General features: G+C 51.4%; 2 protein-coding genes across 3 annotated transcripts in view; one reads left to right on the plus strand and one right to left on the minus strand.

Moving 5' to 3' along the window:
- The window catches only part of zranb3 (zinc finger RAN-binding domain containing 3), a 158,324-nt gene extending 153,505 nt beyond the window's left edge, over window positions 1-4,819 (plus strand). For both annotated transcript variants that reach the window (XM_031892934.1, XM_031892935.1), the window contains 4 exons: window positions 873-1,016; window positions 2,003-2,384; window positions 2,552-2,683; window positions 4,631-4,819. In XM_031892934.1, coding sequence (XP_031748794.1) covers window positions 873-1,016; window positions 2,003-2,384; window positions 2,552-2,683; window positions 4,631-4,729 — 757 coding nt within the window. In that variant the 3' untranslated portion in view covers window positions 4,730-4,819. The remainder of the gene's footprint in view (window positions 1-872; window positions 1,017-2,002; window positions 2,385-2,551; window positions 2,684-4,630) is intronic.
- An 8,090-nt stretch (window positions 4,820-12,909) lies between these two features.
- Window positions 12,910-25,009, minus strand: part of rab3gap1 (RAB3 GTPase activating protein catalytic subunit 1) — a 44,579-nt gene continuing 32,479 nt past the window's right edge. Inside the window, exons 18-24 of the mRNA XM_031892939.1 lie at window positions 19,756-19,893; window positions 19,038-19,265; window positions 17,428-17,524; window positions 17,245-17,348; window positions 17,053-17,168; window positions 16,020-16,122; window positions 12,910-13,817 (exon numbers count right to left, since the gene is read on the minus strand). Coding sequence (XP_031748799.1) covers window positions 13,584-13,817; window positions 16,020-16,122; window positions 17,053-17,168; window positions 17,245-17,348; window positions 17,428-17,524; window positions 19,038-19,265; window positions 19,756-19,893 — 1,020 coding nt within the window. The 3' untranslated portion in view covers window positions 12,910-13,583. The remainder of the gene's footprint in view (window positions 13,818-16,019; window positions 16,123-17,052; window positions 17,169-17,244; window positions 17,349-17,427; window positions 17,525-19,037; window positions 19,266-19,755; window positions 19,894-25,009) is intronic.

Consider the following 25,009-nt stretch of genomic DNA (forward strand, 5'->3'; position numbering starts at 1 on the left):
CGCCATTGCTGTGTGATGTGCCATAGACTGGCAGCGGGGACGGGGCGCAGCCCACAAGCCTTGTACCCGGCACTGGGGGGGGTACCTGGCTCCAACTGATACCCAACCCTGTCTGTGCCTGGGGAATGCCCTTACCCCTGTTGCATAAACCACTAAATTCCCACTGAGTAATCCAGTCTTCACCCAGTACTTACCCAGGTGCCAAGTTCTGATTCTTTTCCCTTCCTGATCCTGGGCTGCTTTCTTCCCCATGGTCAGGCATGATCCTCCCCCAGGGTAGCTCAATCCAATCAGAACAAAGTACTTACCCAGGTAGCAAGTTCTGATCCTTTGCCCTTCCTGATCCTGGGCTGCTCTCTTCCCCATGGTCAGAAATGATCCTCCCCCAGGGTAGCTTAATCCAATCAGAACAAAGTACTTATCCAGGTACCAAGTTCTGATTCTTTGCGCTAACTGATCCTGGGCTGCTCTCTTCCCCATGGCCAGACATAATCCTTCTTCACATCTATCCAATCAGCATCAGGTACTGAGCCGGAGTTCCTGCCTATGGGAAAGAGAGTGAACCTCCTACTCCTGTGCTGCTCTCATCCCCATGGTCAGACTGTGGGGTGGAGATTCTCTCCGACTCACTAGCTGGTAAGAGGGTTTCCCATTGCATCATGGGTTGGATACGGGCAGTGTGGGTTGGGTTTCATAACAATAATGTACTTTTATCCAAGAGTTTATTTGATTTTGTGGGGCAGGGGGTTTTATTTCAAGGTGATTGGGCCCTGGGTCTGTAGGGTTAATCCATCTGGCAGCTCCGTGTGTTTGTACTCGTGCCCCCCCCCCGCTGTTGCACCTGATTTATGTGCCACATTTCCCCCCCCCAGGTACCTGACCAAGGAAGATGTCGCCGTCGCCTCATTAAGCAAAGCCGAGAGCAGCGGGGGCAGCGTGAGGTTGGTCTGCAGGGATTCTGCCTCGTCCATCAAAGGGCAGGTGTGTTCCGCCCCCCCCACCGAGCCCCCCGCAACGTAAGTGCTGCCCGCTGGGACACAGGCATTGATAACCCCCCCCCCCCAATGTGCCCTCATTGCTGCTTGTTTCCTAAGCACTAGCACACACTGTGCATAGCAACCGTAACTAGGCTCCAGAGGTGACAGCCTGTGCCGAGTCGGGAGTTTAGCTCAGGGCTGAGCAGATAAGAATCAGGCAATTACCTGCGATCGTTCAATAGGAGCAGCTCAAATCCTGCACTTTACTTATTAGAAATAATCACATCTCCTGCCCGATAGGCGCCCGCGTCCCATTGGCACCGTTGATTGGCCCTCGTCACTGCGCTGCACTTCATGGGAAGGTTTCCTTGTTTTGGGGGCTGCTATAGTTTTATCAAAGGGGAACTTCACCCACAACCTGTTCTGTTTCACAACAGAACAGGTTGTGGGTGAAGTTCCCCTTTAATAAATGGTGGCACCTATAAAACATATAGAGTAAGAATGTGCCCTTCTGTTGTTCCGTACCATGTGCTTAGGAGGCCGAGGGGCTGCCCCCTATTGGACATGCTTCCCCCCCATTAGAAGGTGGGTGCTTCCAGCCCCGCTTGGCACCCCGAGCCTCTATGTAGGTGAGGCGCCAGCGGGCGGCCCGGTTTGATGTTGGTTTTGCTCACAGAGGGGTTTCGGGTTTGTTTCCAAAGAATAAAGTTCCCTTTTAAGGCGCGAGAAGAGAAAATATTCTAATTATCCACATAAAAGGCGCCCACTGCTGTTTCATATGCAAATTGGGCCCGTCGCGCAGGTAACGGCGTTTGTTATCAGTGTTCCGTGCGTTATTGGGCGCTAAACAAGCGAGAACGGCAAATAGAGGGGGGTTTATAGGGGGCACAATGTGATGCCCAGAACGCGTGGCCCATTTACTGTCACCTTCCTGTCTCTCCCCCAGTCACATTGTAATGAGACAATATTATATTCGTTATATCCGGCCAATCACTCATCTCTCCCCCTAATGTCTCTCTAATTAGAGTGCAAGATGGAGAAGATCAGAGCCCGGCCGTGATCCAGCCTGTCCCTCCCGGGGAAGACTGTTTGGCCCTTAAGGGGTACCTCCAGGCCATGGACAGCGCTGGGAACCCCCTGTGTATTCACTGCCAGGGGCCGTGTTCTCAGCCGCCCAACGCCAACGCCTGGGACACGCGCTTCTGCTCTCGCAAATGCCAGGACGACTTCTTCATCCGCTCAAACCAGAGCTACATGAGGGCAAAGGTGTTTGAGACGGAGCACGGAGTTTGCCAGCAGTGCTGTCTCAATGCCCACGAACTGTATCTGAGCGTCAGAGATGCCCCCAGGGGCCACAGGAAGACCCTCCTAGAGAGCACGTGGATGGCACAGCTGCCACTGGATCAGGTAGGTTTCCTGCCCCTGAGGGGAGTATCATAGGGATAATGACTGGGGATATGATTGGCTGCATTGCATGATGGGAAATATGTAACCTGAGCGAGGGCGTGGCCTGTGCCTGGGCAGAAACCTGTAGCAACCAATCAGTGATTCGCTTTTTTTTTCTGCCATAACAGCTGAATGAACTGATCCGGAACCCCACGGAAGGCCAGTTCTGGCAGGTTGACCATATCCGGCCGGTGTACGGGGGAGGGGGGCAGTGCGACCTGAGCAACCTACAGACCCTCTGCACTGTGTGCCATAGACAGGTAAGTGCCCCCCCCCAGAAATGAATTCCTAGCACATATACAATAGTGACCCATTTACACGTGAACGTTCCCTTATTGGCGCCGGGGCCTCATCACTTACAGCCGCTAATTGGGCCGGAGCCGCCACTTTCACCTCCTCCTTTTATTTTGTTTCAAAGACTGAATCCAAATAAGTTGCAAACGTCCCCGGCTAATTAAGCTGCTTTATGGCGCTAATGGCCTCCATTATCAGCTAACTGCCAGCCAGCGGCGGCATCGGGGCGAAGGGGTGAGCGTTAGGCCGTAAGAATGGACATCATTTAGAACCGAGCCAGAACAGCAGTGACTGGGGGGGGGTGCCCGGGGGGCAGTTTGGTGCCACAGAGGGGGCTCAGAAGGGCAGTGGTGAGTTATTGTTATGGAGAGACCATTATCCCAAGGTCACATTGAGCGGCAGTCGGTACCGACAGTGAGCCTGCAGGGAGGGGGTACTAATAATACTCTCATTGGGGGGTACTAATAATACTCTCATTGGGGGGTACTAATAATACTCTCATTGGGGGGTACTAATAATACTCTCATTGGGGGGTACTAATAATACTCTCATTGGGGGGTACTAATAATACTCTCATTGGGGGGTACTAATAATACTCTCATTGGGGGCAGCGCACTCAGCCTTTGTCCCTAGCGGAACCACTGCCAACCCAGTCCAACAAGCTCTGCCCAATGCCTGGTACTGTATAAAGCTCTCTCACTGCCCAACCCAGTCCAACAAGCTCTGCCCAATGCCTGGTACTGTATAGAGCTCTCTCACTGCCAACCCAGTCCAACAAGCTCTGCCCAATGCCTGGTACTGTATAGAGCTCTCTCACTGCCAACCCAGTCCAACAAGCTCTGGCCAATGCCTGGTACTGTATAGAGCTCTCTCACTGCCCAACCCAGTCCAACAAGCTCTGCCCAATGCCTGGTACTGTATAGAGCTCTCTCACTGCCAACCCAGTCCAACAAGCTCTGCCCAATGCCTGGTACTGTATAGAGCTCTCTCACTGCCAACCCAGTCCAACAAGCTCTGCCCAATGCCTGGTACTGTATAGAGCTCTCTCACTGCCAACCCAGTCCAACAAGCTCTGCCCAATGCCTGGTACTGTATAGAGCTCTCTCACTGCCAACCCAGTCCAACAAGCTCTGCCCAATGCCTGGTACTGTATAGAGCTCTCTCACTGCCAACCCAGTCCAACAAGCTCTGCCCAATGCCTGGTACTGTATAGAGCTCTCTCACTGCCAACCCAGTCCAACAAGCTCTGCCCAATGCCTGGTACTGTATAGAGCTCTCTCACTGCCCAACCCAGTCCAACAAGCTCTGGCCAATGCCTGGTACTGTATAGAGCTCTCTCACTGCCCAACCCAGTCCAACAAGCTCTGCCCAATGCCTGGTACTGTATAGAGCTCTCTCACTGCCCAACCCAGTCCAACAAGCTCTGGCCAATGCCTGGTACTGTATAGAGCTCTCTCACTGCCCAACCCAGTCCAACAAGCTCTGCCCAATGCCTGGTTCTGTATAGAGCTCTCTCGCTGCCCAAATGGACTCCGGGTTCTTAACCATAACGGTTCCTTCCATTGCTTCCCAACTGTTCCATGAATAAAGTGCAGTGAGTCAGACCTGAACTGTAACTTCCTCAGTGGTGGTCCAAATGGCTACTGACTGGTCCCCAAGTCGTGGCCAAGGCCATTTCCCATCAGCCCTTTCTGAACCCCCCATAGGTCTATATTGCACCAAGTACATTCAGTACCAGCTGTGAGTGGGGTCTATTTTGGGCCTTGTGAGGCTCCGTCCAACACTGACCCATCAGTTCTACCTAAGTGACATTGCCAGGGGCTGATGGGGGATTGTGGGAGTTGGAGTTCAGTTACAGGTATGTAGCCGTGTGTGTCCCCCTTGGCTTTATACCTTTCTGTGTGTTTGTACAGAGAACTGCCCAGCAGGCCAAGGAGCGCAGTCGCACCAAGAAGCTCTCAGCCGCCTCTAAATACGGCTCCGACATCAGCAGGTTCTTCTCCAAGGTCTGAACTGGGAATTGTCCTTTTGTGTATGTATTTCCCACACTGCCCACAAGCGCAGCCATGCAATTCAATAAAGATTTCTAGTTTTCTAATGACCCTTTTGCTTATTTCACTTCCTGTATCCTCGGAAACCAGCTGTCTCCATGGAAACGTGTTGGTAAGTACAGTAAGAGAATCTGTGCCCCCCCCCCCCCCCATGGCAATAGTTGTGCCGCATCTGTATAGATAAATTAGGGCAACCTGCCTGCTTTATGGCTGAGATTCTAGCTAACTGTATAACAGAGCATTCTGTCACAGTGGCACAGATCCTATCTGATCCCCCCATTGTAAGCAGCAGTCCTGCCCTGCTTTATGGCTGAGATTCTAGCTATCTGTATAACAGAGCATTCTGTCACAGTGGCACAGATCCTATCTGATCCCCCCCCCCATTGTAAGCAGCAGTCCTGCCCTGCTTTATGGCTGAGATTCTAGCTATCTGTATAACAGAGCATTCTGTCACAGTGGCACAGATCCTATCTGATCCCCCCATTGTAAGCAGCAGTCCTGCCCTGCTTTATGGCTGAGATTCTAGCTATCTGTATAACAGAGCATTCTGTCACAGTGGCACAGATCCTATCTGATCCCCCCCCCCATTGTAAGCAGCAGTCCTGCCCTGCTTTATGGCTGAGATTCTAGCTATCTGTATAACAGAGCATTCTGTCACAGTGACACAGATCCTATCTGATCCCCCCCATTGTAAGCAGCAGTCCTGCCCTGCTTTATGGCTGAGATTCTAGCTATCTGTATAACAGAGCATTCTGTCACAGTGGCACAGATCCTATCTGATCCCCCCATTGTAAGCAGCAGTCCTGCCCTGCTTTATGGCTGAGATTCTAGCTATCTGTATAACAGAGCATTCTGTCACAGTGGCACAGATCCTATCTGATCCCCCCCATTGTAAGCAGCAGTCCTGCCCTGCTTTATGGCTGAGATTCTAGCTATCTGTATAACAGAGCATTCTGTCACAGTGGCACAGATCCTATCTGACCCCCCCCATTGTAAGCAGCAGTCCTGCCCTGCTTTATGGCTGAGATTCTAGCTATCTGTATAACAGAGCATTCTGTCACAGTGGCACAGATCCTATCTGACCCCCCCCATTGTAAGCAGCAGTCCTGCCCTGCTTTATGGCTGAGATTCTAGCTATCTGTATAACAGAGCATTCTGTCACAGTGGCACAGATCCTATCTGATCCCCCCATTGTAAGCAGCGGTCCTGCCCTGCTTTATGGCTGAGATTCTAGCTATCTGTATAACAGAGCATTCTGTCACAGTGGCACAGATCCTATCTGATCCCCCCATTGTAAGCAGCAGTCCTGCCCTGCTTTATGGCTGAGATTCTAGCTATCTGTATAACAGAGCATTCTGTCACAGTGGCACAGATCCTATCTGATCCCCCCATTGTAAGCAGCAGTCCTGCCCTGCTTTATGGCTGAGATTCTAGCTATCTGTATAACAGAGCATTCTGTCACAGTGGCACAGATCCTATCTGACCCCCCCATTGTAAGCAGCAGTCCTGCCCTGCTTTATGGCTGAGATTCTAGCTATCTGTATAACAGAGCATTCTGTCACAGTGGCACAGATCCTATCTGATCCCCCCCCCCCCCCCCCCATTGTAAGCAGCAGTCCTGCCCTGCTTTATGGCTGAGATTCTAGCTATCTGTATAACAGAGCATTCTGTCACAGTGGCACAGATCCTATCTGATCCCCCCCCCCCCCCCCCCCCCCCCATTGTAAGCAGCAGTCCTGCCCTGCTTTATGGCTGAGATTCTAGCTATCTGTATAACAGAGCATTCTGTCACAGTGGCACAGATCCTATCTGATCCCCCCCATTGTAAGCAGCAGTCCTGCCCTGCTTTATGGCTGAGATTCTAGCTATCTGTATAACAGAGCATTCTGTCACAGTGGCACAGATCCTATCTGATCCCCCCATTGTAAGCAGCAGTCCTGCCCTGCTTTATGGCTGAGATTCTAGCTATCTGTATAACAGAGCATTCTGTCACAGCAGCACAGATCCTATCTGATCCCCCCATTGTAAGCAGCAGTCCTGCCCTGCTTTATGGCTGAGATTCTAGCTATCTGTATAACAGAGCATTCTGTCACAGTGGCACAGATCCTATCTGATCCCCCCATTGTAAGCAGCAGTCCTGCCCTGCTTTATGGCTGAGATTCTAGCTATCTGTATAACAGAGCATTCTGTCACAGTGGCACAGATCCTATCTGATCCCCCCATTGTAAGCAGCAGTCCTGCCCTGCTTTATGGCTGAGATTCTAGCTATCTGTATAACAGAACATTCTGTCACAGTGGCACAGATCCTATCTGATCCCCCCATTGTAAGCAGCAGTCCTGCCCTGCTTTATGGCTGAGATTCTAGCTATCTGTATAACAGAGCATTCTGTCACAGTGGCACAGATCCTATCTGATCCCCCCCCATTGTAAGCAGCAGTCCTGCCCTGCTTTATGGCTGAGATTCTAGCTATCTGTATAACAGAGGGTTCAGCTCAGAACTAGACAGACAATATACAGGGGTATTTTGGGGGCTGATCCCCTATAGAAGGAGCGCTGAGCCTATTGGGGCAGTTGTTCCTATTATATAACTAGAAATAATCAGGCAGGACACAGAGGGAGACGCTCCCACTACTGGCAGAAATGAGTAACTGCAGTTACAGAGTTACAGTATAGGATTGGCCTAATGTTAGGGGGGGGGGGGGGGGGTGTTGCACTCATTAAAGGAGCAGAGACCATTAGTAACTAAAGGTGCAACTATAACAATTAAATTAAATAGGGCACAAGAAAGATGATTTATTATGAAGGTAAAATATACAATCATTCCGTGTGTTTCACACTATACTCGTTATCCCGCTGTCTCCCCTCCCTAACGATCCCTCTGCATATAATTAATGGTTTGTGGGGGGGGGGGGGGGGGGGGGGCTCATTATGTGACTCTCAAACACTGTTTCTCTTTATCCCTCTCTGTCCTTGGGTTCTGACTCCTGATACAATGTAGCGGCTCAGTTCTTTTATTCAGCTGGTTTATTCTTTATAATATATTATAATATATTGTTTCAGCAGTCAGAACCGGCAGTGCAGGAAATATACACAGACAGATACTGCGCTTTCAGTGGTGGAAAGGAGATTCGGCTGTCAGCAAAGAAATGGGCTTCTTTCCCTTAGGGACAGGCAAAGATCTGACCAGTTTGTTACTGAGCCTCCTCATATGGGTCAGAATTTTGGCCCAGAATTATCCTGCAGGGCCTGGGGCATCCTGGGTTCTGATATAAGTGATTAGAATCACTAGGGGGCAACAAACAACTGATACCCCTCAGTTATTCTGCTTGTCCCTGGCACTGTCCCCTCCATTGCTTGGTTCCGCCAGATCCACTCAAGGAACATTAGAACCTCCTGGGATTGTGCTGGAGCCAGAACATCTTTGCAGTTGACCCATTAGAGAACCCTGAATCCCTGGGAGGTTCCTGGCCCAGTGGAGACACAGACAGAACCAAAGACCCAACCTGTGGGTCAAGTGGCACCGAGACTCTGCGGTTCTGCCTACAGATCCATGTCAGCATTTTGCCTTAATAAGAACATATTGCTGCCTCCCTTCCCTGAGAACCCTAGAACCGAGCTCGGATCCAGCTGTGCAACCGGCATGGGGTCCGATATTGAAGGACGAGCAGTGTAGTCAGCACATTCCTGCAGTCGGATTCATTAATTCTGCTCCCAGCGGTACCGGGAAGGTTCTGCTGCTAAAAACACCCCCTAGAATTACAAGGTGCATTACAGCCTGGCACAGATCCTTATACATGGGCACAGGGGGCTCTGTGGGCAGTGCAAGGGCAATAGAACTACCTGGGCTGTACTGATCCAGTCTGTAGGGGTCTCTCCTTATGGGCAGCACCGACATTCTGCTTTGGCTTCCAAGTTACACAGTCACACACAGGAGGAAGGAGGTTCCTGCGCTGAAGAGCTAACAGTCTAAATGGGCGGGTATCATACAGACAAGAATAGGGGGTTGGGCACCAAGACTGGATCAGGTACTGGTTCTACATCTCCAAGAAGTTTGGTTCAGAAGATGGAAAGTTCCTTAAGGAGGGTCCGGCGCAGACTCCCCCAAGTCCCAGTTACTCTCACTCTCCTTGTTTCCCTTTCTCTCTCTGCTCTCTCTGCTCTCTCTCTGCTCTCTCTCATTCTCTCACTCTCTCTCTGCTCTCTCTCTCCCCATACAAACTGGGACAGACACACATAATACAAAGAGATCCTGTCGTGTTTGTTCCTGGAAAAGAAAATAATGGATAGGAGAATCTTTATTCTCTAACAACCTAGAACTTGTCATTTTTGTCACCCTCAAGGCTTAATTTGACACAATTCACCCAATATTCCCTGTGCCGACATTCTAACGGCTCCCACTGATTCTCCTCCGACTGTCTCACCCCACTAATCTGCTCTCTGGTTCTACTCACTCTGTATTCCTGCGCTTCTGCTTCATGTTCCTTGTCAGACACCGAAAGGGTCCCCCCCCCCGGCTACTCGGCCCACGGGGGCCACTCATTGTAACTCTGCCGATATCCCCCAAAACACTGCTACTATAGGCACCATCTCTCCCTACTATACCTGCTATCCCACAGCCCCAGTCCCTTCCCAGAGGCTATTATCCCCCACTGCTACTATAGGCACCATCTCTCCCTACTATACCTGCTATCCCACAGCCCCAGTCCCTTCCCAGAGGCTATTATCCCACTGCTACTATAGGCACCATCTCTCCCTACTATACCTGCTATCCCACAGCCCCAGTCCCTTCCCAGAGGCTATTATCCCCCCACTGCTACTATAGGCACCATCTCTCCCTACTATACCTGCTATCCCACAGCCCCAGTCCCTTCCCAGAGGCTATTATCCCCCACTGTTACTATAGGTACCATCTCTCCCTACTATACCTGCTATCCCACAGCCCCAGTCCCTTCCCAGAGGCTATTATCCCCCCACTGCTACTATAGGCACCATCTCTCCCTACTATACCTGCTATCCCACAGCCCCAGTCCCTTCCCAGAGGCTATTATCCCCCACTGCTACTATAGGCACCATCTCTCCCTACTATACCTGCTATCCCACAGCCCCAGTCCCTTCCCAGAGGCTATTATCCCCCCACTGCTACTATAGGCACCATCTCTCCCTACTATACCTGCTATCCCATAGCCCCAGTCCCTTCCCAGAGGCTATTATCCCCCCACTGCTACTATAGGCACCATCTCTCCCTACTATACCTGCTATCCCACAGCCCCAGTCCTTTCCCAGAGGCTATTATCCCCCCACTGCTACTATAGGCACCATCTCTCCCTACTATACCTGCTATCCCACAGCCCCAGTCCCTTCCCAGAGGCCGTCGGTACCGCCAACCCCCCAATGGTTGGATCAGCGAGGAGTTGGGTTGGGTTCCATTGCACACAAATGGTTAGACCCAATGGATGTAATTGGCTCTATTGTGCCCAATCCCTTCCTGTGCTGAGGAATGATGGGAGTTGTAGTTTGTGGGAATCCAGGGCCTGTGATGCAGAGAGGGAATGGATCTGCGCTGTACTGACCCATTATATGGTACAAACCCCCAATGAGCTGCTGCCATACGGCGCCCATAATGGCGGGTTTAGCCCTGACACATTACCTGATACTTAATTACAGTTACTTATCTCATTTGTAGCCATAACGAGCCAATTATTCCCGTCCAATCACATCTGTAATTAACCCTGCGATGGGATGTCACATACAGCGAGATTCTGTAGGTCGTTATATTGATCAGCACAGGGAATGGCCACAGGGCATGCTGGGAAATGTATTTCTGGGATTAATGACAGCCACAAGCTCTCAGGGGCCAGAATAGAGGGAGGGTTTAATCCAAGTGCTAAATTTGCCCCCAAATGCCCCCCCAGCAGCACCTTCCTTTATGCTGCTCGGCTGAGTGTCAGTCAGTGATTGGCTGCCCGAGACTCACCTGCCAGCAGCCAATCACAATTAGGATGCAATTCAACACCAGGGATACCTTGTTTCGATGCTTTAACCCTTTGCTTGTGTGTGGGAATATTTTTGTTCTAAAAAGTACCCTCTTGGCCAATGGGGTAAATGTCCCCTTTATTATCTGTACGGGGGGGGGCTTTAGGAATAAGTTTATTTTCCATATTGAATCTCTTCCCTTTATTCTTGTACAGAAGGAACGCACAGGGGGGCTGAGGGGGAAATCGATATTAAAGGGTAAATAAAGGAGAAGAAATCGCTTAGGTTGGAACATTAATATAAACATGTACAATACAGTAGCACTGACACCCCTGGGCTAGGGTAGATCACAGCCAAAGTGACGGCCCCCCTGCACCCCCTTTCTCTCTGGGGCCCCTAAGGCTTTGCTCACTGACACGCAGTCCTCTCTTTCTCCATAAGGGGGAGCACTTCCTCTATCAGAGCCCGCCCCCTGGCAGGACAGGATACACATGGCTGCCAATCATTCTCAGTCGTCATTGTGAGCCAATCTGCCATCTGATTGAATAGTGGGAGGGGCTGAGCACAGAGCAGGGAGTGGCTAATGCTCAGTACTGACACCTACTGGGGAACAGTGAAAGTGGCGAAAAGCCAATTTATTATATTCTACTTTGGCATCTCCGATTCATACCTAATCTTTTGTGTAAATTACTTCCTGGTTGCTAGGGTAAACTGAACCATGGCAACAGATAGCTCCTACCTGGACAACTACTGAACAAAAACTTAATCTTTCAAACACTATACAAAAAGAAAATCGGTTGCAACTCGTCTTAAACTGGCCATACACGTGGCGATCTGACGCTGTTTCGTGCAACCATTGGTCACACAAAACATCAGATCCGCCACACGCCGTCAGGGCTGAATCGGCAGGTAATGAGAAACAATAGGATTTCTACCTCCTTCTGCCGATTCAGCGCTGAAGGGAGATTTTGGTCTGGCGCCTTCTATGGCACCCCATCAAAATTTTCAAACTGGTCCGATCGGCGAGTCGACCGATATCAGCAGCTTCCTGCGACTCGCCAACATGCCATACACGCACCGAATATCGTACGAAACCTCGTTTCGTACGATATTCGGTGCGTGTATGGTATGTCGGCGCGTGTATGACCACCTTTAGGGGGTGTCAGGGGCGGGGCAACACTAGGCTACCCAGGGGCGGGGCAACACTAGGCTACCCAGGGGCGGGGCAACACTAGGCTACCCAGGGGCGGGGCAACACTAGGCTACCCAGGGGCGGGGCAACACTAGGCTACCCAGGGGCCACAGGCGGATGGGAGGGGGCCGGCTCACAGGATACAGTCATTACAGTAATTTGTTTTTCGGAATAAAACACTTTAAATTAATGCTACAGTAAAACAATACCAAGCTCACAGGGACATATTTATGCAGATATATTACAAATGGATTCCGGGGACCCCCTGCCCCCCAGTACTGCAGCCTCTCCCCACCCTAAGGGGGCGCCACTAGCAGAGCAATCATTTCACTTGTCACATCACTAGTTCTTGGCGCGGCTTGTCCCTCTGCCCGCGTCCTGCCCCCTATACCATTGTCCTGCCCCCTCTGCCCGCGTCTTGCCCCCTCTGCCCATATCCTGCCCCCTTTACCAGTGTCCTGCCCGCATCCTGCCCCCTATACCAGTGTCCTGCCCCCTCTGCCCGCATCCTGCCCCCCATACCAGTGTCCTGCCCCCTCTGCCCGCGTCCTGCCCCCTATACCAGTGTCCTGCCCCCTCTGCCCGCATCCTGCCCCCTCTGCCCGCGTCCTGCCCCCTCTGCCCGCGTCCTGCCCCCTATACCAGTGTCCTGCCCCCTATACCAGTGTCCTGCCCCCTCTGCCCGCGTCCTGCCCCCTCTGCCCGCGTCCTGCCCCCTCTGCCCGCGTCCTGCCCCCTATACCAGTGTCCTGCCCCCTATACCAGTGTCCTGCCCCCTCTGCCCGCGTCCTGCCCCCTCTGGCCGGGTCCTGCCCCCTCTGCCCGGGTCCTGCCCCCTTTACCAGTGTCCTGCCCCCTATACCAGTGTCCTGCCCCCTATACCAGTGTCCTGCCCCCTCTGCCCGCGTCCTGCCCCCTATACCAGTGTCCTGCCCCCTCTGCCCGCATCCTGCCCCCTCTGCCCGCATCCTGCCCCCTCTGCCCGCATCCTGCCCCACCCTTTTACCTGTTCCCTACCCCCAGCGGAAAAACTTTCTACCAACTTTAAAGTAGAAAATATCAGTTTCCACAAATCAGGCAATGTATAAATATACGAGACATGGGACTAACTTGCTCTTTAAGGTAATAGTCGATATCTGTTAAAAACAAATGAAGTTGCCCTTTGATAGTGACCATACAATTACCCCCCCCCCCCTCAGGCTGCACTGGCCCCTATGCCCCTATGTAGGTGCTGCTGACTCCCCTAAGCACCCAATGTCTCAGTCTGGCTGCCACAATCTCCTTACTAACTGCCAGCCACCCTGTAGTATTACCTCACAGCTGGGGTGTAACCAACAGCACAAGGGGGCGTGACATGATACCAGTAGGGGCGTGGCCAGTAGAGCAATGGCATTATACAGGTATAGCTGCAGCAGAGTCCCCTGCAGTGCAGGTAGGTGCTACTTGGCCTTTAAACCCCACTGCCCCCCAGATCAGATCATAATGAATGTTTGGGACAACTTCCCCTTTAAGTTGGTTAGAGACACACAGCGCACTCACATGACAGACAGAGCAAAGCGCCTCACAAACGCACAAGGGCAGCTCGGCTCGGATTCTCATTCACGTAATGATTGGCCGATTGGGCGACTGGGCACTGATTGGCTGAGAGTCTCAGAAGAAGGACGTATCGGAGGAGAAGGCCCCAGCGAGCCTGAAGTCATCCTTAGTGAGGACGCTGTACATGCGCTGGGGCAGAAGCTTGGAGTAGGGGGCAGGTCGGGGGACGCTGCTGCGCAGAATAACCTCTCGGCCGGCGGGCGATGGGAAATCCGTCCCGGTCTGTCTGCGCTCATCCGAGGAGCTGGGTCTTTTGGGCTCCTCCTCCAGGGGGGCCAACGACAAAGCCTTAAACCAAAGCACAAGGTCAGAACATTGCTGCGGCCTGCTGGTAACTACCCCCAGTTGCCCCCCTAGCAACAAAGTGCTGGAATCCACTAATGATACAGATACGAGTGTCGCAGTGCAGGGATGCAGGTAGGTACGTGTGGGGGGAGATGTAAGAGCAGCAGTGGGCAAGCTACACACCTCCACATACAGTGCCAATACAACTCCCAGCACCTCCAGCATGCTGAGTGTTGTAGTTCAGTGTATGGCAGCATAGGGGCGCTACTGGGTCTGGCTGCTACATGCTGAGTGTTACCCAATGAGAAGGAGTGAGGCAGAAATTCTAGCAGTTACCTCGTCAGAAGATTCAGTCAGCTTGAGAGAGAGAGGATGGAGGGGACAGGGGGGCAGAGGGAAGGGGAGAGACAGAGGGAAGGGGAGAGACAGAGGGGACGGGGGGGGACAGAGGGAAGGGGAGAGAAAGAGGGAAGGGGAGAGAAAGAGGGAAGGGGAGAGACAGAGGGAAGGGGAGAGACAGAGGGGACGGGGAGAGACAGAGGGGACGGGGGGGACAGAGGGAAGGGGAGAGAAAGAGGGAAGGGGAGAGAAAGAGGGAAGGGGAGAGACAGAGGGAAGGGGAGAGACAGAGGGGACGGGGGGGACAGAGGGGACGGGGGGACGGGGGGGACAGAGGGAAGGGGGGGGACAGAGGGAAGGGGAGAGACAGAGGGGACGGGGGGGACAGAGGGAAGGGGAGAGAAAGAGGGAAGGGGAGAGAAAGAGGGAAGGGGAGAGACAGAGGGGACAGAGGGGACAGGGGGGGACAGAGGGGACGGGGGGACGGGGGGGACAGAGGGAAGGGGGGGGACAGAGGGAAGGGGAGAGACAGAGGGGACGGGGGGGACAGAGGGACGGGGGGGGACAGAGGGGACGGGGGGGACAGAGGGAAGGGGGGGGACAGAGGGAAGGGGGGGGACAGAGGGAAGGGGAGAGAAAGAGGGAAGGGGAGAGACAGAGGGGACAGGGGGGGACAGAGGGGACGGGGGGGACAGAGGGAAGGGGGGGGACAGAGGGAAGGGGAGAGACAGAGGGGACGGGGGGGACAGAGGGACGGGGGGGGACAGAGGGGACGGGGGGACAGAGGGAAGGGGGGGACAGAGGGAAGGGGGGGACAGAGGGAAGGGGAGAGACAGAGGGGAAGGGGAGAGACAGAGGGGAAGGGGAGAGACAGAGGGAAGGGGAGAGACAGAGGGGACGGGGGGGGACAGAGGTAAGGGGGGGGACAGAGGGGAAGGGGGGGACAGAGGGAAGGGGAGAGACCGAGGGGACGGGGGGGGGACAGAGGGAAGGGGGGGGGACAGAGGGGAAGGGGGGACAGAGGGGACGGGGGGGACAGAGGGAAGGGGGGGGACGGAGGGAAGGGGAGAGACAGAGGGAAGGGGAGAGACAGAGGGAAGGGGAGAGACAGAGGGAAGGGGAGAGACAGAGGGAAGGGGAGAGACAGGGGGGACAGAGGGGAGGGGAGAGACAGAGGGAAGGGGAGAGACAGAGGGAAGGGGAGAGACAGAGGGAAGGGGAGAGACATAGGGGACGGGGGAGAGACATAGGGGACGGGGGAGAGACATAGGGGACGGGGGAGAGACATAGGGGACGGGGGAGAGACATAGGGGACGGGGGAGAGACATAGGGGACGGGGGAGAGACAGAGGGGACGGGGGAGAGACAGAGGGGACGGGGGAGAGACAGAGGGGACGGGGGAGAGACAGAGGGGACGGGGGAGAGACAGAGGGGACGGGGGAGAGACAGAGGGGACGGGGGAGAGACATAGGGGACGGGGGAGAGACATAGGGGACGGGGGAGAGACATAGGGGACAGGGAGAGACAGAGACAGGCAAGTCCAGGACAGCACGGAGGGTCAGACAAAAAGACAGTTTAGTAGATCAGGGCACAGGGTGCGGCACAGAGAGAAATAGGAAACACTGACAGGAAAATGTATGAAAATGATATATTTTGCCTTGATTAGAATATGAAATTAACCAATGAAAGGCCAATAAGCCCAGCAGTGAAAGAGTTAAACAGAACCAGTACTGGAATTAAAAACAAACCCGCAAACTGCGGCGGCCGGTACTGACTGTGCAGCAGAACTGAGCCCAACAGAACATCTGTAAGTACCGTTACTGCCCCACTGTAAGTGCCCCCCCGAGCCGCAGGAACGGCCACTTACCCTCTGAGCGCTTACAAACATCTTATGGATAATGGTACCAGCGGGCCCCCTCCCGGCACCAACGATCGGCACCTCCGGCTGCTCCAGCAGGGAACTCACAAACCTGCCAGGGAGGGAAAGATATTCATGTGGCACCAACAGGCCCCACTCACAGCTGCACTGAATGGGGTGTAACACAAGGGGGCGCAGCTGCACTGAATGGGGTGTAACACAAGGGGGCGCAGCTGCACTGAATGGGGTGTAATACAAGGGGGCGCAGCTGCACAGAATGGGGTGTAATACAAGGGGGCGCAGCTGCACTGAATGGGGTGTAACACAAGGGGGCGCAGCTGCACTGAATGGGGTGTAATACAAGGGGGCGCAGCTGCACTGAACGGGGTGTAACACAAGGGGGCGCAGCTGCACTGAATGGGGTGTAACATAAGGGGGAGCAGCTGCACACAATGGGTTTTAACACAAGGGGGCGCAGCTGCAGGTCTAAAACCATCAAAGGAAGAATAGGCCCACAGCATGGAGAGTGTTGCTGCAGGCAGAATTAGGGAAAGACTGTATCAGACCCCAAATCCATGGCATCTGAATGATCATTTTCTGTTCTGCAGCTTTCTGGTTTTTAAACTATGTGGTTGCTAGGAGCATTCACTCTAGCAACCAGGCCAAATAAAGCAGGGACCTGAAGTGAGATGGAAAGTCTCACACAAAGACCAATGGCCAAGGTACTGGCAGTCTGCTTTAAAAATTAAAACATCTGCAAACTGCCTCAGGCCACTTTTATGCTTTAAGGGTGAAGACACACAGAGCTACTTAGTAGCAGCTACTTGTCACAGCTGCCAGAAAATCCCCTGCCATAGACAATACTGAGAATTGCCTCTGCTAAACACACGTAGAGACAATTATCAGTAAATGATCAGCACTGTCTGTTTTAGTAGCCGAGACAAGTAGCTGCTACTAGTAGCTCCGTGTGTCTTCCCCCTTAGGCACAGTAAAATAATATGTTGAACTTCCCCTTTAAATAAGATCGAGTAGAAAGTCGTACTTTTCCAGATCCTCTTTCTCATCGGATTTTTCACATCGGTCGACGGCAAACTTGGCCTTTAGGGATCTCGCTCTGGCGATCGTCGCTTCCACGTTCAACATTTGGCCAATGACGTCCTGAGGAGAGAGCGGGTTTAATAGAGAGGGGGGGGGAGGGGTAAGAAGGCGGAGCGTCAAGAGGCCAATCACTTACTTCCAGTTTCTTGTCGTCAGGACTGGGGAAACGAAGGACTTTGCTGGAATGGGAGATGATTTGCTTTATGGCTTTCCTGCCCGATGGAACGTCTTCCGCTGCCTCTGAAAGTAGCACAGCAACCGTCAGCCCCGGCCCATTATGGGCAGAGACACCGCCAGGGTGCAACAGCCACGCACTTACCTTCCTCCTTTAACTTCAGCAGAGCCGCGTGAATAACACAGGGCAAGAGGTGTCGGGTCAGGTCAGCCGGCTTCTGAACCGCCAGGTAGTGCAGAACCTACACAGGAAACAGAGCTGTGTATTACATAATGCAATGATGTGCCCAGAGCATTCCTTCTCTGTATATTTGTATTTATACATATGGGTAGGAGGTGCCATAGTGTTTCCCTTAGACAGTACAGTATGGGGGTACAGCTTATTGTGTGCCCAGAACATTCCTTCTCTGTATATTTGTATTTATACATATGGGTAGGGGGTGCCATAGTGTTTCCCTTAGACAGTACAGTATGGGGGTACAGCTTATTGTGTGCCCAGAGCATTCCTTCTCTGTATATTTGTATTTATACATATGGGTAGGAGGTGCCATAGTGTTTCCCTTAGACAGTACAGTATGGGGGTACAGCTTATTGTGTGCCCAGAACATTCCTTCTCTGTATATTTGTATTTATACATATGGGTAGGAGGTGCCATAGTGTTTCCCTTAGACAGTACAGTATGGGGGTACAGCTTATTGTGTGCCCAGAACATTCCTTCTCTGTATATTTGTATTTATACATATGGGTAGGAGGTGCCATAGTGTTTCCCTTAGACAGTACAGTATGGGGGTACAGCTTATTGTGTGCCCAGAACATTCCTTCTCTGTATATTTGTATTTATACATATGGGTAGGGGGTGCCATAGTGTTTCCCTTAGACAGTACAGTATGGGGGTACAGCTTATTGTGTGCCCAGAGCATTCCTTCTCTGTATATTTGTATTTATACATATGGGTAGGAGGTGCCATAGTGTTTCCCTTAGACAGTACAGTATGGGGGTACAGCTTATTGTGTGCCCAGAACATTCCTTCTCTGTATATTTGTATTTATACATATGGGTAGGAGGTGCCATAGTGTTTCCCTTAGACAGTACAGTATGGGGGTACAGCTTATTGTGTGCCCAGAACATTCCTTCTCTGTATATTTGTATTTATACATATGGGTAGGAGGTGCCATAGTGTTTCCCTTAGACAGTACAGTATGGGGGTACAGCTTATTGTGTGCCCAGAACATTCCTTCTCTGTATATTTGTATTTATACATATGGGTAGGGGGTGCCATAGTGTTTCCCTTAGACAATACAGTATGGGGGTACAGCTTATTGTGTGCCCAGAACATTCCTTCTCTGTATATTTGTATTTATACATATGGGTAGGGGGTGCCATATTGTTTCCCTTAGACAGTACAGTATGGGGGTACAGCTTATTGTGTGCCCAGAACATTCCTTCTCTGTATATTTGTATTTATACATATGGGTAGGGGGTGCCATAGTGTTTCCCTTAGACAGTACAGTATGGGGGTACAGCTTATTGTGTGCCCAGAACATTCCTTCTCTGTATATTTGTATTTATACATATGGGTAGGGGGTGCCATAGTGTTTCCCTTAGACAGTACAGTATGGGGGTACAGCTTATTGTGTGCCCAGAACATTCCCTCTCTGTATATTTGTATTTATACATATGGGAGGGAGCTGCCATAGGGTTCCCAGTAAAGTATGACCATATAGTTGACAATACAAACCTCGCCCAACCCATTACCTTTTCAGCCTCTTTGGTATCATCAAACAGGCGTCGCTGCCTGCGCGCAGGGATTGGCTTGGCCGTTTCCCAGGCTTCCACCCACATGTTATTGGGGATTTTCATTCGGGGGCTTAGTTCTCCTTTGACGATCTTGTTGCCCTTTTCATCCATTACCTCCTCTTCAATATAATCGCGGGGGGAATACCACCTGACAAAGTCCTCCAAGCAGCAGCCCGGATTGGCGGCCTGAAAGCAAAACAAAAATACATCACAGTTGCTATTGGTCAGATTTGTCATTGCTCTGGCCAGGGATTGGCTGAGTCTGCAGTGACCTGGCTCAAATTTGTAAAAACTGGGAGTCGCCCCAGCGACAGGCACCGTCGCCCCAGCAACCTGATGGCGAGGGTAGATATTAATTTACTTATTATTGTTTCTATTCTCTCACTACTTTTCATCCATAATGGCAACATTAAACAAATGACTGGTTGCTAGGGGCAGTGAGTATAGCAGCCAGTCTGAAATCCACAGTCCTGAAATCTGCCCTGCACTGTGAGTCTTCCTTGGGCTTGTGACGTCATGCTGTTGCCGTGGGAGCCTTTCCTGCCCCAGCAGGGGGTAACTGTGCAGAGACGGTTACTTTACAACCAATCAGACCAGACATGGCAATGCTGAGGTACAAGTCCCCGTTGCCCTATGGCCGCCCTGGGCACCAACCATTGTGACGTCACTCATTTACCTTAAAGGATTCCATGTCAGACAGAAGGCAGGCGCTTTGCATCCGGGCCCTTAGGTGGGCCCCTTCGGCCGAGGTCCCCAGTTTAGCCAGAACCTCCGATTGCTCTTCTAGGAGATCCTCCGTCATAGGCGCCGGTTCCTAACGATGAGACAAGGGAGTCAGTGAGCAGAACAACATGGTACTTTGGGCCCATATGGTGCCGGCAGCCAGACTTCTGCCCAATCCTGCCCAGCACTAGGTCACCCAGGGGCCCCTTGTTGGGCAACAGCTGCAAGTCAGGGGCCACTCGCTGCAATTCTGATTAACTGAATGGAAATGCATTAAAGTCGCTGGGGCTCATTTATCAATTCTGGGCAAATTTGCCCGTGGGTAGTAACCCATAGCAACCAATCAGTGAGTGGCTTTATTCAGCCAGCTGCAGGTGGAACAATGAATGGAACAATCCGACACGTAGCCATGGGTTACTGTCCACTGTTAGTAAGTGACCCCCCCACTGGGTCTCACTGAAATGGTACCACAAATAAAATCCCAGGTTACTGATTGCTCAGATTCTCTCTTATAGAGGAACCGTCACTGTAAGGGAGATTCACCCAACTTTATAGGGGAAATAATAAGCCTCTCCCACAAGAACTCATGAGCACTGATCATGGATTTGGTCAATTTAAACAGACCAACCGCAGGAATGAGTTGTTAAACGCTAGAGGAATAATTGGGAAATAATTCTATAATGAAATAACAATAACTATAAATAATATGAAACGTATGTGTGTGAGAGAGAGTTATTAGCGCCACTACATTCTGGGGAGGTCTCATTGCTGCACGGATAGTTCCTTTACAGTCGGCTCACTGAAATACAGAAATATAATGTCTGAGCCTCCGGTGTCAAGTCAACGAGACAGAGACAGGGAGAGACAGGGAGAGACAGCAATGAAGAGACAGACAGAGATGGAGCGACAGAGAGATAGAGAGAGATGGAGCGGCAGACAGACAGAGAGAGATGGAGCGACAGACAGACAGAGAGAGATGGAGCGACAGACAGACAGAGAGAGATGGAGCGACAGATAGACAGAGAGAGATGGAGCGACAGACAGACAGAGAGAGATGGAGCGACAGACAGACAGAGAGAGATGGAGCGACAGACAGACAGAGAGAGATGGAGCGACAGACAGACAGAGAGAGATGGAGCGACAGACAGAGAGAGATGGAGCGACAGACAGATAGAGAGAGATGGACCGACAGACAGATAGAGAGAGATGGACCGACAGACAGATAGAGAGAGATGGAGCGACAGACAGATAGAGAGAGATGGAGCGACAGACAGACAGAGAGAGATGGAGCGACAGACAGACAGAGAGAGATGGAGCGACAGACAGATAGAGACAGATGGAGCGACAGACAGACAGAGAGAGATGGAGCGGCAGACAGAGAGAGAGAGATGGAGCGGCAGACAGAGAGAGAGAGATGGAGCGGCAGACAGACAGAGAGAGATGGAGCGACAGACAGATAGAGAGAGATGGAGCGACAGACAGAGAGAGAGAGATGGAGCGACAGACAGAGAGAGAGAGATGGAGCGACAGACAGAGAGAGAGAGATGGAGCGACAGACAGACAGAGAGAGATGGAGCGACAGACAGATAGAGACAGATGGAGCGACAGACAGATAGAGAGATGGAGCGACAGATAGAGAGAGAGAGATGGAGCGCAGACAGGGAGAGAGAGATGGAGCGACAGAGAGATAGAGAGAGATGGAGCGCAGACAGGGAGAGAGAGATGGAGCGACAGACAGATAGAGAGATGGAGCGACAGACAGACAGAGAGAGATGGAGCGCAGACAGGGAGAGAGAGATGGAGCGACAGAGAGATAGAGAGAGATGGAGCGACAGAGAGATAGAGAGAGATGGAGCGACAGACAGATAGAGAGAGATGGAGCGACAGACAGAGAGAGAGAGATGGAGCGACAGACAGAGAGAGAGAGATGGAGCGACAGACAGAGAGAGAGAGATGGAACGACAGACAGACAGACAGACAGAGAGAGGGGGTTCTACTACTGAATGAGGAGGCAGAGTGAGTGCAGCAGGGATAGGGCAGGGGGCACGGGGGGCACTAACTCACACACACAGCCCATTACCAGGGTAACTTACTCCCCTCTGCACCCAGCCACGGGGGGGGGAAAACCACTAATCAAATGATATTTTCTAATTAAAGGAGAACGAGGCAGTGAGATGTAGGTTTGGGGGGGGGCTCTAATTGGAGAATATAATTAAATGGGGAGGGGGGTGCCAGTGATTCTACAAAGGGAAATAAAACAAAGGGGAAGCAAATTCTATAATAGAATTGTATAGAGGGGCTTCCTGGGGCCACGAACAGCGTTATTACCCCCGACAGGCATGCACACAGGCAGCAGGGGCAGGAAGCACACAACTGCCCAACGCCATCTTGTATGGTTTCAGCCTGTCCCCCTGACTGGGTCACATGACAGGAAGCTGCACTGCTGTACACTAACCCCAAACAGCAGCCTTTCTGTAACTGTCGGTTAGTGGAACTTACCCTTTAATGGAGACATATAGGATAAAGGAATAAAGGAATAATATCCGGTGCTGGTTTCCCTTTGGGCTAAACATTAACCCTATCTGTAACAATGGCCCCTTTATTGGATCCTATCAGGTCCCTGTCTGGGTTTCACATGAGGGGTGGGAGTGTCCTAACGGTCCCTGCCAGAAGCACAGTAGGAGGGGGAGAGCCAATCACAGCCTTGCAGTCACACAAGCAAAGACAGGTGTCAGTTCCCTATCAGGTCAGTCTAGCTGCTGATTGGTTCCTATCCTACAGTGCCGCCGGCCCCCCAGGACAGCCTGGGAAAGGAAACAGCAGGAAGTGGCACAGATGGGCGGGGAGAAACTTAATAATCCTTCTATATTTATATGAGTACAATTCATTGGCACAATATTGTTTTTCACACATTATTTCCCCTTTAAGGCGGGGGAATCAGGGGAAGCGCCGCTGCTCAGTGGGACACAGACGTAGGGGGACGGCAGAGACATCTCTGTGCCACGGGGCGCTAATTACTGCTCCAAACTAATTGGTGCCTCACAATTAAGGACATGAGGTTTAATGGCTTAATCTGGGGATATTTCAGGAGAAATCCTGGCAGAATGTTCTATATCACATGAAATGATAAAATGTGCCGCGTGGGTGGAACTGCAGCTTCTCAGCAAACAGCTCCGTAATCACAACAACATCCAATCTGACGTCTCCCTGCAACTCTCCTCTTATATATCTGTATCCATAGGCTCCCGTATCCACCCCCCAGCTGTATAGCCATTCCCAATTGTGCCTAAAGCTCCTGGGAAATGACCCGTAAGGAACAAGGGAAACGTATTATATTAAAAGCATTAACAACTGAGATGGTGGAAATATAGTGCCATACACATTGTAAGCAGCAGTCCTGCCCTGCTTTATGGCTGAGATTCTAGCTATCTGTATAACAGAGCATTCTGTCACAGTGGCACAGATCCTATCTGATCCCCCCATTGTAAGCAGCAGTCCTGCCCTGCTTTATGGCTGAGATTCTAGCTATCTGTATAACAGAGCATTCTGTCACAGTGGCACAGATCCTATCTGATCCCCCCCCCATTGTAAGCAGCAGTCCTGCCCTGCTTTATGGCTGAGATTCTAGCTATCTGTATAACAGAGCATTCTGTCACAGTGGCACAGATCCTATCTGATCCCCCCCCCCCATTGTAAGCAGCAGTCCTGCCCTGCTTTATGGCTGAGATTCTAGCTATCTGTATAACAGAGCATTCTGTCACAGTGGCACAGATCCTATCTGATCCCCCCATTGTAAGCAGCAGTCCTGCCCTGCTTTATGGCTGAGATTCTAGCTATCTGTATAACAGAGCATTCTGTCACAGTGGCACAGATCCTATCTGATCCCCCCATTGTAAGCAGCAGTCCTGCCCTGCTTTATGGTTGAGATTCTCTCTTCCATGATACTAAATATTATTTTTGGGTGACAGCATACACGCAGCACAGCGCAGATGAAGAGGAAACTCAGAAATATAGAAAATACGGTGCTGGCACAAATGTACTTTTATCCACAGATTCTGTATTTGAAATCATAAAAAGCGTTACAGTATTATCCATGTAGAATATACACTTTGTCTGGAGATTCCCCATAATCTTACATCTTTTTATTGAGAAACCTACTAAATGGATATATAAGCGTATGTGCCGCGTCCCCTGGGTCAGGATCTAAAGCAGATACACTTTGTATTGATCCCTTCTGGTTTAATGAAGCAGCTCTCACAAAACTGCCCAAACTCTAAGGGAATGTTCCCTATTGTCTGGTTCCTATCGGCCAAGTCCGTTTGTAGCTGGCAGAGCAGCCCGCTGTGTGTGTGTTGGGGGGGGCGGAAGAGATAAATTTTATCCTTGAATGTTACACAGGGAACAAATACATCAGGTTTGTCGCTCCCAAGACACAATGGGTTTCCTTGCGAGAAGAGGTGGTTTTATTTTAAGAATTAAACCCGTCACATCCGTATAACAGAAGGAATGATGTGCGGATATAAAGCTGTCATCTGCGCATTGGTTTATATGGGAGCCGCCAGATACAGAGGCCCCGGCCCAACACTCAGCCACAATTAGAGCGGCTTAATCACAGCACAACATATTGATAGTGACCTTTTGTTTTCCCTCTTTTGTGTATTTTTATGTTTGCCTTTTCTGTTCTGCCGTTCCCCCGCACATAATGATAGCGATTCTGGAAATGGATTACTTACTTACTCTATTAAAGCCTTTTCCTCTTCATGTGTTAAGCTGGCCATACACGCACCGATACTATCGTACGAAACCTCGTTTCGTACGATATTCGGTGCGTGTATGGCATGTCGGCGAGTCGACCGATATCGCAGGAAGCTGCTGATATCGGACGACTCGCCGATCGGCCAGGTTAGAAAATTCTGATTGGGCGCCATTGAAGGCACCAGACCAAAATCTGCCATCAGGGCTGAATCGGCAGAAGGAGGTAGAAATCCTATTGTTTCTACCTCCTTATCTGCTGTTTCAGCCCTGACGGTGTGTGGCGGATCTGACGATGTTTCGTGCGACCGATGGTCATCGTCAGATCGCCAGATCGCCATGTGTATGGCCAGCTTTAGAGTTAATAGAGGCCGATCCCAACAGAACTACAGGCCCCAATATCACACAACACTTTAACCTTCTACATAGAATATAAAATTGACCTACGCAATGTT

This window comes from Xenopus tropicalis, chromosome 9, assembly GCF_000004195.4.
Source record: "Xenopus tropicalis strain Nigerian chromosome 9, UCB_Xtro_10.0, whole genome shotgun sequence".
NCBI lineage: Eukaryota > Metazoa > Chordata > Amphibia > Anura > Pipidae > Xenopus > Xenopus tropicalis.